This window comes from Lepisosteus oculatus, chromosome 10 (assembly GCF_040954835.1).
Source record: "Lepisosteus oculatus isolate fLepOcu1 chromosome 10, fLepOcu1.hap2, whole genome shotgun sequence".
NCBI lineage: Eukaryota > Metazoa > Chordata > Actinopteri > Semionotiformes > Lepisosteidae > Lepisosteus > Lepisosteus oculatus.
Window position 1 is genome coordinate 35,520,618 of NC_090705.1, and position 14,754 is coordinate 35,535,371.

Consider the following 14,754-nt stretch of genomic DNA (forward strand, 5'->3'; position numbering starts at 1 on the left):
TTATTTTTATTAATAAAACGGTTATTGAGTGAACTGTGATTTTGCATTTACTATTCCATTTCAATGTTCATGAAACTTTATATTTTAGCATATGTACTTAATAGAATATCCACATAATATTTTACCCTTTGTGAGATACATGTCAGAAAGTTGTACCAAAGACAGAATTTGATGTGATCATCAACAATATATGAAGTGATATTGAAATCCAGTGAAGCTATAACATTGTCATATCAGTAAATCTGTGACTGTTAACTAGTATAATAAGTTCATATTTCTGATATGGTGCATATCACATTACAATTGCTCAAAATGTAGATCAACAACAGTTTAACAGAGACTGTAAAACCGATGGAAAACAGATTAGTTTCTATCAATGAACATGGTATCAAGTGAACTATTATTTTGCTTTTTGTATTCAATGTATTCAAAGTTCCTGAAACATTATGTTTTGGCAGATGTACAAGTACAAAAGCATATGGAGTTTCTGAAATACTAAAAACCCTTATCTCTGTCACTTCAGGCTTGTTCCTTAAATATATTTAAATAACCAAATCAGGGAAACGTGTGATTATACTTGGTAGCTGGCTACTTGTTTTAAATAATACGTTTTAAATAACTCTAAAGTCGCATAAATACTACCATATTTCAATTAAATGTAACCAATAATTTCTTTCTGTACTTTAAATATAACTAAACATGATAACATTATTGGAACAAGTAATAGGTTTATTTCATGCTGAAAAAAAGAAGAAAGAGAACACAACGTTTCGGCTGTGGAGCCTTCTTCAGGTCACCTGAAGAAGGCTCCACGGCCGAAACGTTGTGTTCTTTCTTCTTTTTTTCAGCATGGAATAAACCTATTACTTGTTCCTTTGCAGCCTACGCATGCTGACGCAGCTACCCACCTGAATGATAACATTATTACCAAACATCAATGTACTGTTTGTTTCAGACTTTTATGGCTTTTATAATATTGCATTTATTGTTTTTTAAAACGTTTTGCTTTAAGAATAAGCATGTTTCTCAATATATACAGTAGCACAACAATTGTCAATTAAGTGTTGCAATGTGATACAAGACATACTTAATCTGAAAGCAAGGCCTTATTTAAGAAAGTGAATAGAGCTGTTAAAACAGCCTACAGTACATCTAGCTAATGAGAATGTTCAGGGGTTATTAAAAACAATTAAGATAAAACTAAGTGATAAACAGCTTTTAAGAAAATGCTCAGAAATACATGGTTTTATGAGTTATATACTTATCTGACAGGAATTAAATAAGAATCAGCCATGATCACTGTCAAAGAATATTTGTCCTTATGAAAAAATCTATTTAAATGTATTTTTAAATCAAATATACAGTACTTTAGTGTAATAGGTTTTGTTATAAAGATATCAGATATATATCATCAATTTCCCTACAGGATTAATAAAGCATTATCTATCTATATACAGTACCATATTTTCTCTTGTGTTGATGCTGATGCACATTTCATCTTACTTTTTGTAAGGTTTATTATTTTGCATTCTTTACTGCCTTGGTGAACACAGATAAACACAAAAATACGGCACATTTATCTTTACACATACTGTAACATTAAAAAGGTCTTCATCTAATTCCAAAAAGATTATGGTGTTAAATCTATTCTGAAAGTAAGCTCTTACATTTATTTATACCTTTTTCAAAACAAGCCATCTTCATGACTGATACACATTCACAGTACTAAAAACACCTTCATACTGAAACTGGGGAAAAAAAAATGAAACTAAAATTTAATTTGCACAATGTGTTATATCTTTATAGTCACTGAGATATCACCGAGAGTATAAATGCTGAGTGAATCATGCAGGATAAAGTTCTTATTTTATTAATGTTTTGCTAACCAGATGTTATCACTCAACGTGTGCAAATCTTCATTCCAAAACGTGAAATTCCTCTCCAGAAGATGTCACTGCATAATGTGCCTCTTACTCTCATGACATTATCAAATGTTACTTCCAAAAGTGACTCTTTTATTTAATTTTATTCCAATTATTTCCATTGTGTTTTTATTTGTTATTTAATTATTTGTGTCTTAAGAGTATGTCTTAAAATATATTTCTCTTTCCAAAAAATTACACCACCAAGAGTCCTAGAAACCAAATAAACCTAGGGCTTACTGTATACAGGTAGATCATAAACTTAATTTCAATATATGATTTATTGCCACTGAATAGTTTTTAAATGGCTTATCAACTTTCAGTTCAGTTCTCCTTTTCATAAATGTGTATGTGAAGACATCTTCAAATCTAAATGTGAACATGGATCTGTCATTTCTGAGATAAATGATATCTGTTCTTCTTAACAGGACAAAATGCCCGATAGGGCATGACCACGCATTTGTGCTCGAGAAAACGTTAGTGAAAAATGCAAAATAAAACTCTTTATTACACTCCATCTACTTACAGTATACGTTCTGATCAATACTCTTCATTGAGCTGGCATATATCACTAAATGGCTGTAACAACTAGAATGGTTGCATCTGCACTAGAGATCACTAGGTCAAGTCCTGTGATGCATTTAGTCCTTTCAGGTAGAGCAAGTGTGCTTGACCTTTTAAATAGCAGGCACTTATTTACATGTACAATCGTTTAAAATTGCCCAGGATGCACATTTTTGGAAAAGCACTCTAATTAAATATTTCTGGAATCCTAACATGTCAGTCAATGGATTATACTCAGGGATTTAAACAATGTAGTGACTGGAGGTCGTTTATAACAACAGGGCTTTCGACTTGTGGTAGGAGGGTTAAAAACAGGGGAAGGATAACTTATGATTCATTTAATTACAGAAAAATGAGTCTGGAAGTTTGAAGAGTTACTGTATGTTTCAAACGCTCACCAGCATACTCCCTGATCTGTCAGTTTTTGAATTACAAAATGGCAATTTTAAAATTATTTTGAATATTGTACAGCACATGGAAGCCAGCAGCCTGAATTTAAAATTTAAATTTTGAGCCCCCTCTCCCCTTACCCACCACATACTGTACGTGTTTCCAGCACAATCACCACTGCTACTACTGTCAGCATTACCATTTCCAACCTTTTTATTATTCATTTTGCAGCCCTAATTGCTTCAGTTTAATCCCCTGTTGGAGACTGGCAAGGCATTTAAGCTCATGCTTGGAAATGCAGAATGCAGATCTATTTTATCACAGCAAAGAATTTCATTTGCAATATCTTGCATCAAGGCAGATTTCAAAAGGTGAGTGCTTGTGAGAGACTGCCTTTTCAACTACAGGATTTTACTGTGTATGTAAGGAATGTGAAATCCAGAAAAATGCAGATCTTAGGAATTTAATTTTCCAGATAAGAAACAAAGTATAGAATTCTTTTGAGATGATGACCATGCATGGTGCCAATACACAGAATGCACTATATTGTGTAGTATTTTCTGCAACATAGTAGTTTGAATGTACATGTGATGTACTTGCTAATTGTTAGAGGGTATATGTAATAGTTATAGATATACAGTAGAGATGGAGGGCTTGCAATAAAACATTAAAAATAAACATATCTTAGTACTTTATGTACATTATACATGTAAAGTTTTATCTCAGTTTTATCTAAATTATGTTTGCGTGATTTCACTTTTTTAATTAGTGGTATTTTAAGACTATACATATTTTGACTACATTTAATACTTACCTCTGATGACAAAAAAGTGATGAATCCTGATAGATTTATAGTAATAATATGTACTCACATACAGTATCACAGCTTTGGGATATATGTTATAATTATATATCACACATAGTTTGTGTTCTACACTACAATGTTTTTATTAACTGGTGTTTTTAAACAAAAACAAGTATGTCAGATAAAGAATACTTTTGTTTATATATTCATTATTTAAACTGAACTCAGGTTTAAGTCTAAATTGAAAAGCATGTACTGTACTTACAATATCTTAGAGTAAACTGAATGCAATAGGTCTTCTGAAAAACCAGCATTTTACCACTTGTCTGTATCAGTGATACAAAAATGAAAATAAAAAAATGTCTGTGTTGGAAGGTACTTGTCAATGTTTTGTGTGCCTGAATCAAGTGAATCTTTCTTTTGAATACAATGACATATAATTCAAAATCTACTTTCTGAGTAAGTATGATACAGTACTGTACATAGAGAGAGCAACATTATGAACTTGAATATGAATCATGAGAAGGGTGATCTGAAGTCGATTGTTTGACATGTCTAAAGGAACCTAACTTTGTCCTGGCAATTGTAATTAACAAACATATCCTGTTCATGCTCCGAATATAAACATACTGTATGTTATATCTGTTTTCTTGCTAGTTGGTCATCTGTCCACATGGTGCTCGTGGCAAGCTGTTAATTACTGAAATCAATACAAATGTCAGACACTGTATAGCTTAGCATATCCAGAATACAAGCCAAAGCCAGTCACTTAAATCTGAGAAGACAATTCACTTACACTTATTGCACAGTGAACAAGTTGCTAATGTTTTTTCTTACTTAAGTGCAGGAATTTAGAAAGTCTTAACAGCTTTAGGCATGTTATGGTACACTACCTGGCACTATGTAAGTAAAGGGCATATTTTACTCTTATCTCTAATGATAAGTGAATAATATCAAAAAAAAAAACATGCCGTCACAACATGAATCATTATGACTAGATATTATTACAGTATGAGAAGTAGTTCTTTATGACTTGGCAAAGTGGTTTTATTCTAATGTTTTGTTTGTGAAAGTTCTATTGTTCAGGCATAAATATTAGTAAACAAATGTAACTCCTCTTTTTCAGTGATACCACTGCTTTCTAGGACAAAATACTCTGATGATAATATTATTGACATCAATTTTGTTTGAAAAGTAACAAGAAAAACAGAGCTCATTATTGTTGTTGAAACTTAATGATGATAATGTAATAAATTATATTCAATAATACTGGAGATGTGGTGAATGTCAGACGTTGGCCAAAATGTATTAGTATTAGTTAAATCTTAGTAAGATTTGGGTTCTTCACCTTGTGATGAGAGATTAATTTAAAACTGTAAAATGTTCTGGTTTGGGGGATATGGGACGCTTTAAAATATGTTGTTGGTAAGAAATATGCCCGCACCATTATCGTTTTATTGGGTTTATTGTTAAATAAACGAAATACAAAAGGTGATTGCCTATTAACAAGAGTGCTGTAACATACTCCAGTCAGCGCTTCCTCGTCACAACAAGCAAAGTAAATGATACAGTATTTATGATACTGTCTGCATTCGGCACATTTAGTTATGTCTCCCAAAAAGAGACAAGCTGAGATGTGATGGAAGTAAGGAATGCTGAACCATGAAATATTCAGGTATCCAACAATAAGCGTGGAGGCAAACTGTATTTAAAATGCAATATCTCGAAATTAATAGTATCTGCATACATTCTTACCTTGCAGTATCAACGAAACACATTGTATGTCTTCGTTTATAAGACCTGGCTATTTCAAAACTGCTGTAATTTAACTGCACTTGATTATAAGCAATAGTAATAGTATACTGTAGTAGTAATAATGTTTTTAATATTCCAGTTTACTCGATCTCTAAACCAGCCAAATGTTTACCGGTGTTGTTATACTGTACCTCATTTCTTTCTGCCATATGTGAAAAGTCACGTTTTGAGAAATGCACGGAACTTGAGATGCTGCTGGAGGTAAACAACATACTGTGGCTATACAAGCCTAAGTGCTTTCAAGGACAGAGATAACAGAAAGAGCGCTTAGGGTTGTTGTCCATCCCTGACTGAAAAACTTGAATAGCTGTCCGCGTAAGCACTCGACTGTTGCCTTAAATGTTATCACACTTCTCATACTAACCACTACTGCTAAGCAGAAGACATCCGAACCGTGCCAAATACCGTGACAGGTAAACTAATACTTATTCTCTCGGTTATTTACCTTGATTTAAAAGCCGCAGAGAATGTTGAAAAGAAGGGTCGAGGGAGTCCTTTTCTGCCATCAGCTCCGGCAAATACTTCTCGCTATCCATTCCTTCTTTCCCTTCGGTCCACAAACGGATCAGTTGAACACAGGTCTTGAAAGAAAAATCAAAAGTAGTATTCCTCTTTAGCTCAGTTTCCCCACGGAAAAAAAAAATAATTAAAAAGCAAAAGAGCAAAAAAATAACTTTATTATTATTCAATACAAAAATTACAACATAGCAGTGTTCTCTGTGTTTAACGAGAGTGGTAATTGTACACGGGCAGTTCTGCTCAAGTACAGTCCCGTTATCCCATCGACAGCGAGCACACTTTGAATACAGCCTTCCCAACCTCTAGATACCACTGTAAACAGGCTTTGTACAGTAGCTCCTCCCGTTATTTCCACAACCAGCGCAAGGACATCCCAACACCAGCCTCGATTGGCTGCCGTTTGAGCGGACCTACATTTGTTCTTGTAATTTAAATGCCAATCAAGACACAGGCGGGGAGTGAGAAAAAAAAATATTGATTTAAACTGGCAGAGAGAGCCAAAGGAGTTGTCCATGGTCCTGCACTGGACTTCAAGAGGGCGCTTGAAGTCCGGTTCAACAGATTTGGACGCCCCTTTTTAAATTTTAAACTCATGTACATCGGAGAAAGTGTTGAACAGATAATATGCAGGTGAGATATCACCTCAACCATGTTTTTCTATTCACTTTTGTAGATGCACAATTTTCTGCATTTACATTGCTTTGCATTAAGTATAATGTACTGTATACAGTGTATACTGTATATAATGTGTTGAGATATCTATAAGTATAAAATTAATAAAAGGCTACATAATCCAGATTCAGTCAGTCTTATCATTCATAGTCGGTTTCTATGGCACAATATGTGAGGTGGCTTGGACAGAAAATCAGATTTATTTTTTCTGCATTTTTTGTTACTGTATAAATAATACCCTGAAACCTTTGAGCCCCAATGTAAGAATGTGTTTTGCTGTGCCAGAGAACAAGACAGACATTCAAAATTACTTGGGAACCCAGTACATGTGGAGTCCTATGAATGAGATTACAATGTTTATTTTCATGGTAAACAAATCTAAAAGGATTCTAGCCTTTTTTGTTGAATACATATCATATACTTAAATTCAATACAGGAAATCAGCATGTTATGGTATTATCATTCTCCTTCTGATTTTTTTAAGGCACATGTGTCAGACAAATTACTACAGGGGTAGCTGGGTTGTTGCAGCCAAGCATTCATACTGTACAAACATTGCTTTTTAATCATTCAACGTCAGCTCTTGCTGTCATTGTGAAGCAGAATTCACCAAACCTAGGATTGTTCACCCACTAACAGGGAACATGACCAGGGCTTAGACTGTCACGAGAAGGGATAGTTTTGCAATACTGATGATGTGTTCTTGAAATAGTAGTCCTGCTTGGTACTGTATGAGAGGGACCACAGGTTCTGGTACATGTGCTTGGCACTGGCTGAGGAGCCAGTGCTGTGAAACTGTGATTATAACTGAATGCCTCTAAGCCAGAATCCTCCTTAAAAGGTCTCTTGTAAGCTTTAAAATCCCCCTAAACCTCAGGGGTAGACTTTTGGCCGAGTGGTCTTGAATTTTGTTTGAGGTCTGAGTGGCTAGGGTACTCCAAGGTATGTATGTGACATCAGAACGAATCTGGGGTCCAACTGATAAGCTTATTATTTTTTTTTATCAGTTAAATTTCTTTCCAAGTGGCATTTTAAGCTTTACTCCTTATCTTTCAAAATATTATGAACTGTTGTAAAGCTAAAATGGAAGCAATACAAATTAATCCTCTTTAGATTTGGGTTGCTGTGACTCAGTATGTAGCCATTTAGCCTGTGGGATAGGATGAGCTGGTATCAAATGCTGTCTTGAGAACATGTGTAAATGCACTTATCAAAACAGATGTCCTTGTATGTTATATGAGAATATTCGGAGAGAAAATGAAATCCTACCAGGGTATATTGAGGCAATTCTCAGAAAAAATACATAATGGACGTATTGTCAAAATGTACTTATGAGTTGGATGTTTATCAGGAAAATGAAATAAATAAGATTTAAAGGAAATACTGCAAAATGGTACAAAACATACAGTATAATATAAAAGATGATAAAACAAGAAATTAAAAAAAACATTTTATTTTCACTATGTACCTTATGCCGTATATCTTCAGCATTGTATATTTTCTTCCGATACTTTACAATCTGAAAATGATAACAGTCCAGATTACATTCAACACATTTACCAACACAAAACATTCTTTCCTCTGGATTTAAAAGAAGGCTCAGGCTTTCTTTGGATATAATTGAGATGAACATCAATACTATAGTATGCTGTACTATACATTATGTATCAAGTTGATACTATGCTGTTTTTTAAATAATGATTCTAAAATAAACACATACAGTACTAAAATGTTGCATTTTGTTTCACTTTGAAGTGCTCCTTCTGAAGAAGAAAAATATTGATCCTGGTAATGTTTTCTATGTCCTTAAAAATACTTACTGTATGTTGAGATATACTGTAATAATAAGTAGCCTGTAGCATATCCTAGGTATGGATGACTGACCTGCTACTTTATCCTAGGTCAGTAAAAATGATTAATGTATTACCTTTCATCAGTACAGAAATAGTGAAATTATGTATGCTCTTTATATATTTCTAATACAAGTGCAGTATGTCATATTAGAAATGTGCTATTACTCAACAAGCTGTATTTCAATAATAAACTTGTAACACATGATTCTGAGCAATATCTGTTCAGAACTGCTCCTGGCAGTTGTTTTTATTTTTATCCCATATTTCCGAGCAGTGTATTTAAAGGGGCTGCCTGAAAACTTACGGCTTCTGTCGTTATCTTTTTTGCAGAGCAAACAGGACCTGTATACCCAATAGCCCAAGGGTTTTGTTGACATGAAGAATTAAACAAAGTATCAGTTGGTTGTAGGTTTGATTCTTTTTTGCATATTGTCGAAAAGCTGAAAAAGGATTTTGGAAGAGACAGATGTAGCAGTCATAGAAGACAAAGAATGATTTATATGAGCTGGTCATTAAATAGCTATGTGATCTCTTGAGATATGAGATATGGAAACAAAATGCTGACTCTTTTAGACTTTTTTGTTGGATTTTGTTTCCATTTAAATATTAAGCCATATCAGAAGCCTGGTTTGTACAACAACATCTTTTCCTTTGTGTGTAAGAAACCCCAATAACCTCCAAACCCTTTTAAATTTAGGTGTATTTTGAACAGTGTGAATGTGAAAAACAAGTCACTTTCAGTTACTTCTAAAGTACTAAACTGAACTTATCATTTTTTAGAAATATATATCCTGAAATATCATAAAGTATTCGACATCTTCATTCTAAACTAAAACAGAGACTGTAAGACATCAACTCAACTCTAGTTGAAAATGCCAAGTATCGTAGAAGACATTGTAAGTGTAAAAGCTAGCAAACAGTTAAATATGAAGGAATTACAATTGATTGAAACTTATTGTACATAACAATATCTTCCTAAGCACATTGAAATGATGTCTTGAATGAAAAATGACACATACTATAGGAACATCCTGCAGGACATTTTGCACTGAATTGCTTATGGGTAAGGTCAAAGTTGACTTATGACTGCAGGTTTTTGCAACCAAAGGGTCATCCTGATTTGATGTCAGAATAAAGTACTATCATCATTAATAGGTTTCCAAACTATGATGTTTGGCCAATAGGGACATCTGTTCTTTTCAAATTTGTACTTTTGAACTTTAGGGGGAAAATACCAGTCATAATAAAAATGATAGAATCTCAAAAGTAGTAGCAATATCTTTTACACAAAAAGCATTTTTTTCATCACCTCCCAGCCAATACAGAACCAATCAAAATTCATAGAAAGTAATAGTAGTTGAATGGTCAGGTTATTTTTTAATTAAATTAATATCAGGGTAGGCAAGGTATTACATGTTTCTGAGCTGAATATTAACGTTTCTGTGAACTGATCTGATGTGGGCAGACATTTACACAAGTTTAGTTTTTGCATAACCATACTGTATGTATTAAAGTCTTTAGAGTATTACAGTCATATACGGCACATGTCTTACTTACCCTAAATCTATCAAGTCTAATATGATGTATTGTATACAGTATGCTGTAATCATGTATATCTGGGCATGATTGGAAACACTTCCATGTAATGTATTTTAAAACAATTGATAAATAATATTTTCGTTAAAAACAACATTAATTGGATGTTGGGGTGTTTGGAATAATCACAAAAATAAACAAACTGTTCTGTTGTCAAGTTTCAAAATAAGTATTACTATAGTATAACACAGTTAAGAGTAATAATTTGCAGTAGCACTGTGGCAAATATTCCTGTGTAATTCAAAAGCTCAGCTTGCCAGTGCAGAGCAAGTAACTGACTGCCTAAATACATGCAAATCACATACCTATTTTTATATTGCATATATACAGGAGAAGTTGGAAATCTCATGAAGTTGAAAAAATGCAAGATTTGATGCAATAGTGTTCAGGATATTTTTAAGAAGACAGACTCTCAGCTCACTTTTAAGATACCTGAGTTGACAGGGACAAGTAGTAAATTCAGGTTACATCAAAGAGAAAATAAACTATATCCCATTTTATCTGCAAGTAATCACTGTGTAATGATCCTGCTCTAACAGTACACATCTTTTATAAGTTTAATTAAAAGTTTTCCTTGACAACTGCAACTTTTATTCAAGTCAAAAATATAAACTAAGTAAAATATAGTAACTTTCCTACTTATTCTGTATTGCATTAAATTGTAAACGGTCCCAATTTTGATGATAAAGTTGTCTGAACCAGCCCTGAAAATGAGGTTTCTACACACTGCCAGGTTTTTCTGAGCTAGCAATTTTTTAGGAAAATCCATTCAGCTTGTTTGAGGTAATTTTGCTCTTGGTAATGGGAAAATTGTCTCAGCAACCAAGAATCCATATTTGTTACATTCCTGCCATTGGAATAATACATTTCTGTATTCCCTTTTCTAAGTATAGTAGATATGACACTGATTTTAAGGTGCATAACAGTTTAAAAAATGTAGAAATTAGAGCTTTATTTGGGAAAATAGTGAATATACATAAGAAATATACACTGAAAGGCCTTTTTGCAAACTAATTTAATTTTAAAACAATACATTATTTTTCTAAATTGATCATGTTAATTGCCAAGTCATTCTGTATCAAACATTTCCAAAGGAAGCGTAGCATTATCATTATCATACAAAGATTATTAAAACATGAAGGATGTTTTATTAATTTTTAAAATAATTGTATTTATTAAAATTAGTCACTTTCTATTTTTATAACATATTGTTAATCTCAATTATATCAATTGCATTTCTAACTGATTAGGTCAAGTATAAGAGAATAGTTTGATAGTAAGGTCACACAGTGACTTGGTTAGTGTTGCAGAGACTCCTTTTGGATTGAATTTCTGTTTGTGTGGACTTTGCATGTTTCCCAGACTTATTTTTACCAGGTGCTACAGCTTTCTGCCTTCTCCCAAAGAATCCTAGCTACAATAGATGTGAGTGGGTATTCTAAATTCACCCTATCTCTGTGACCCTGTGCATTGCACTGTGAATTGTGCATGTTCAGGAACAGATAATTCATACCTCTCATTCATGTCTTGCATCCTCACCCTAGCAGCTGAGAGATAGATAAACAGTGTGTGATTGATGTGATAGTCTGTGTTCCTTGCTTCTGGTGCTTTTTTCATGTTGAATATATTGTTAACTATTTTATCCAAATGAATGATCTGCAAAAAAGAACAATAAGCTAAAAACTCAAGCAACATTTTTATTTCTGAGAACAGTCGAAGAGAGCATGGTTTTGAATAGAACTAAAAAGGAGGCAAAGGTGGGTTTTAAATCAGCTTTAGTAGGCGTTCTGTGGGATGATATACAATAGTTACATAATTTAGATTGGAGAACAAAAAAACAATTTTGACAACTATGTGAAGTGACCAGAAGCTAGAAACATCAATGCTTTATACAGTATATTTCTAGGTTCGTTTTAGTTACAGTACTGTATATCTGGAAAAACAACTTCGAAGAACTAATGCTTACGTAATTACACAATTTACTTTTCATTGTAATGTGGGTGCTGTGTGCAGTAAAGTGATGGGTTTATAAATAAGCAGAAGGATTTCAGAGGTTTCATATAATCCAGAAAGAAACATACAGTATTTGACTTTAACTTCTTTTAGAACTTAGAATCAAGTTGTTCTTCTCTGTCTTTTTAAAAGGTTAATATCACTCTACCTGGCTTGTGAACGAACAAATCCCGAGAAACGTGAAACCATGAGCATTGTCAAGTCATTCACAGCTGTGAAAGTGACAAAGAGTAAAAAGCAAAAGGATAACAGAACCACAGGGTGATCCTGAAAACAACAATGTTGTCTGACTAGAGAAAGCCAAAAAGGTAACTCCTCCGCATCAAAGCCTGACAAAATTAAAAGCAGCACCACCTGGGAGATCTCAGGCACAAACAGCAATCGCCACAACTTGGCTTCCAACGGGTTACCTTCAAACTACAAGACTCCAGTACTTCTGTGAGGCTTTATACTGCTACAGTGAAGCCCCCAGTGGCACAGCTCACTTAATATCAGTATAGAAGCCTAAGGTTTTCCTTAGCACAGAAGATGAGCTGTAAAAAGGAGAACTTTAGACTTTTCTGTCAAACTACTTTTTAGAGGCAATGTCTTAAATGCTGTGAAGAAAGGACTCAAATGAAATGTTAAACAGTATCTTAAATATACTGCAATGACTTCAATTCAGAACAAAAAAACCAATATGTTTTGGAATAAATAAGTAAATTAACAAATAAATAGCACTGTTTAATCTGCAGTATTTAAAGTACATAAATAGCATTGAAGACAAACTGTAAAAGGGGAACTTTAGGCTTTTCTGTTAAGCTAAATTTAAGAGGTAATGTAATAAATGCTATGAAGAAAGATCTCAAATGACATTATAAAAGGTATCTTAAATATACTGCAATGACTTCCATTCTGAAACAATAGCCCAATACATTTTGGAATAAAAATGTACATTGCAAATTTGTTTTATAATTACATTTATTTAATAACATTTAATCCAGTATTGGAGTCTTTCAAATTTCGAATCAGGATTATATCGGTTACAGGTCTGTAAATGCCATCTCTCATTCTTGATGGTTATACTCTTAAGATATTATAAACTGCTTAAAAGTAGTAGTGAAATAAAGAAACAATAAAAAATTGTTTATTTGGAGAATATTATATTTTTCATTTACAGAATTTCATTTTTTTTGTTTGTTTGTGTACACAGTAAGGAAATCGTGTAGGCTGTAAGGGGAGATGTTAATTTCTTTGATTGCAGTTCATCATCTGCATTGAACACAGCTTTGTAGTTCAAACCAACTGAACTACATAAAACTAAATAAAGTGCCTGTGTCTGTAGTCCATTGGGAAAGCTTGCAATAACTAATAGATCAATGTTATACAAAGTCAGAACCACCCCAGTATGTACATTAAAGTTAATAGTAAACCAGTTTAACATACTGTACATCACACTTATTACAACATTTCTTATATATTATTTTTGTATTTACTCTAAAAATAAATATTTGGTTATAAATAGTTTGGTAAACAATTAGCCTTCACATGATAGACTCAAATGCATTTTTTCCCTCCTGTTCAGTAAATAATCCCCAAAGCATTAATCTTTTTTAAAATGTAGTATCATATTATGCTATCTGTCTTCTCTGTTACAAAATCTTCCTGTGTTATTTCAATGTTTTGTTTTCTTTAAGTTGATTGTGTTAATTTTATGCAGTGTATTTTCATTAATTTGCAGTTTGAAACTATGTTCTGACAAAGTAGCAGAAGAAGAAAAACATCAAATTAAATTTTCAAGGATTGGGATTTTCAGTGTGACATTTTCGGTACTTCAATACAACGTACACTAAGCAATAAAAAGTTAACAGGTGCTGTGGTATGTATCCCATCAAGGTAAACAGTGAGATATTGCATTGATGAAGTGGCCTCTTCATTTATAGAAATACATACAAGTACTTCAAGCTGTGATAGAATGTCATCTCACATTTAAAGCTGGTAACATGAATAAAACATTAATTATACTCCATGTATAAAACTCCCTGGCTTAAACGTCAGGGTGCATTTTCTTATAAAACCAATAATAACAGTATATGTATGGAGACTTGCATGTGTATTTAATACAATTAAGCTAAAAGACATTAAATAAGCACTGTGATGTCCCGGCATCCCATCCAGGGTGTATCCTGACTTGTGCCTGTTGCTTGCCGGGACAGGCCCTGGTTTCCCTGAGACCCTATATTAAAAAATGAATGGATGGACAGACATTAAATAAATATGGGGATGCGGTTCTAAACAATTAAACAATTGTCTAGATTTGAATGCATTTATGAATATTAAAATTACAAGACAAAGTAACAAAGAAACTAAACAGCTGACAGAATGACTAGAATGGTCCAGTTACATATTTCCTTTTTATTCACAGTTGATACATTATATTGAAGTACTAGATGCAGAATATACTACAAAATTATTTGACAGCAATTTCAATGTTAAAATGTATTTAATTTTAAATAGTCACACTTTCACAATGTTTTAAAGCAACATAAGATACACAAATGTACTTACAATGTTAATTTTGAATTTATTGCTTGTTTGTCTCTTTACAGACCTGATGAAAAATCAA

The 14,754-nt window shown here is 33.0% G+C and overlaps 1 protein-coding gene across 3 annotated transcripts in view; it reads right to left on the reverse strand.

Moving 5' to 3' along the window:
• Positions 1 to 6,308, reverse strand: part of khdrbs3 (KH domain containing, RNA binding, signal transduction associated 3) — a 149,914-nt gene extending 143,606 nt beyond the window's left edge. For all 3 annotated transcript variants that reach the window (XR_011190769.1, XM_069195143.1, XM_069195142.1), the window contains exon 1: positions 5,942 to 6,308. Coding sequence is in view for 2 of the 3 variants with exons in the window: in XM_069195143.1 (XP_069051244.1) it covers positions 5,942 to 6,032 (91 nt within the window). In the remaining variant the exon portion in view is untranslated. The remainder of the gene's footprint in view (positions 1 to 5,941) is intronic.
• Positions 6,309 to 14,754: the final 8,446 nt, after the last annotated feature.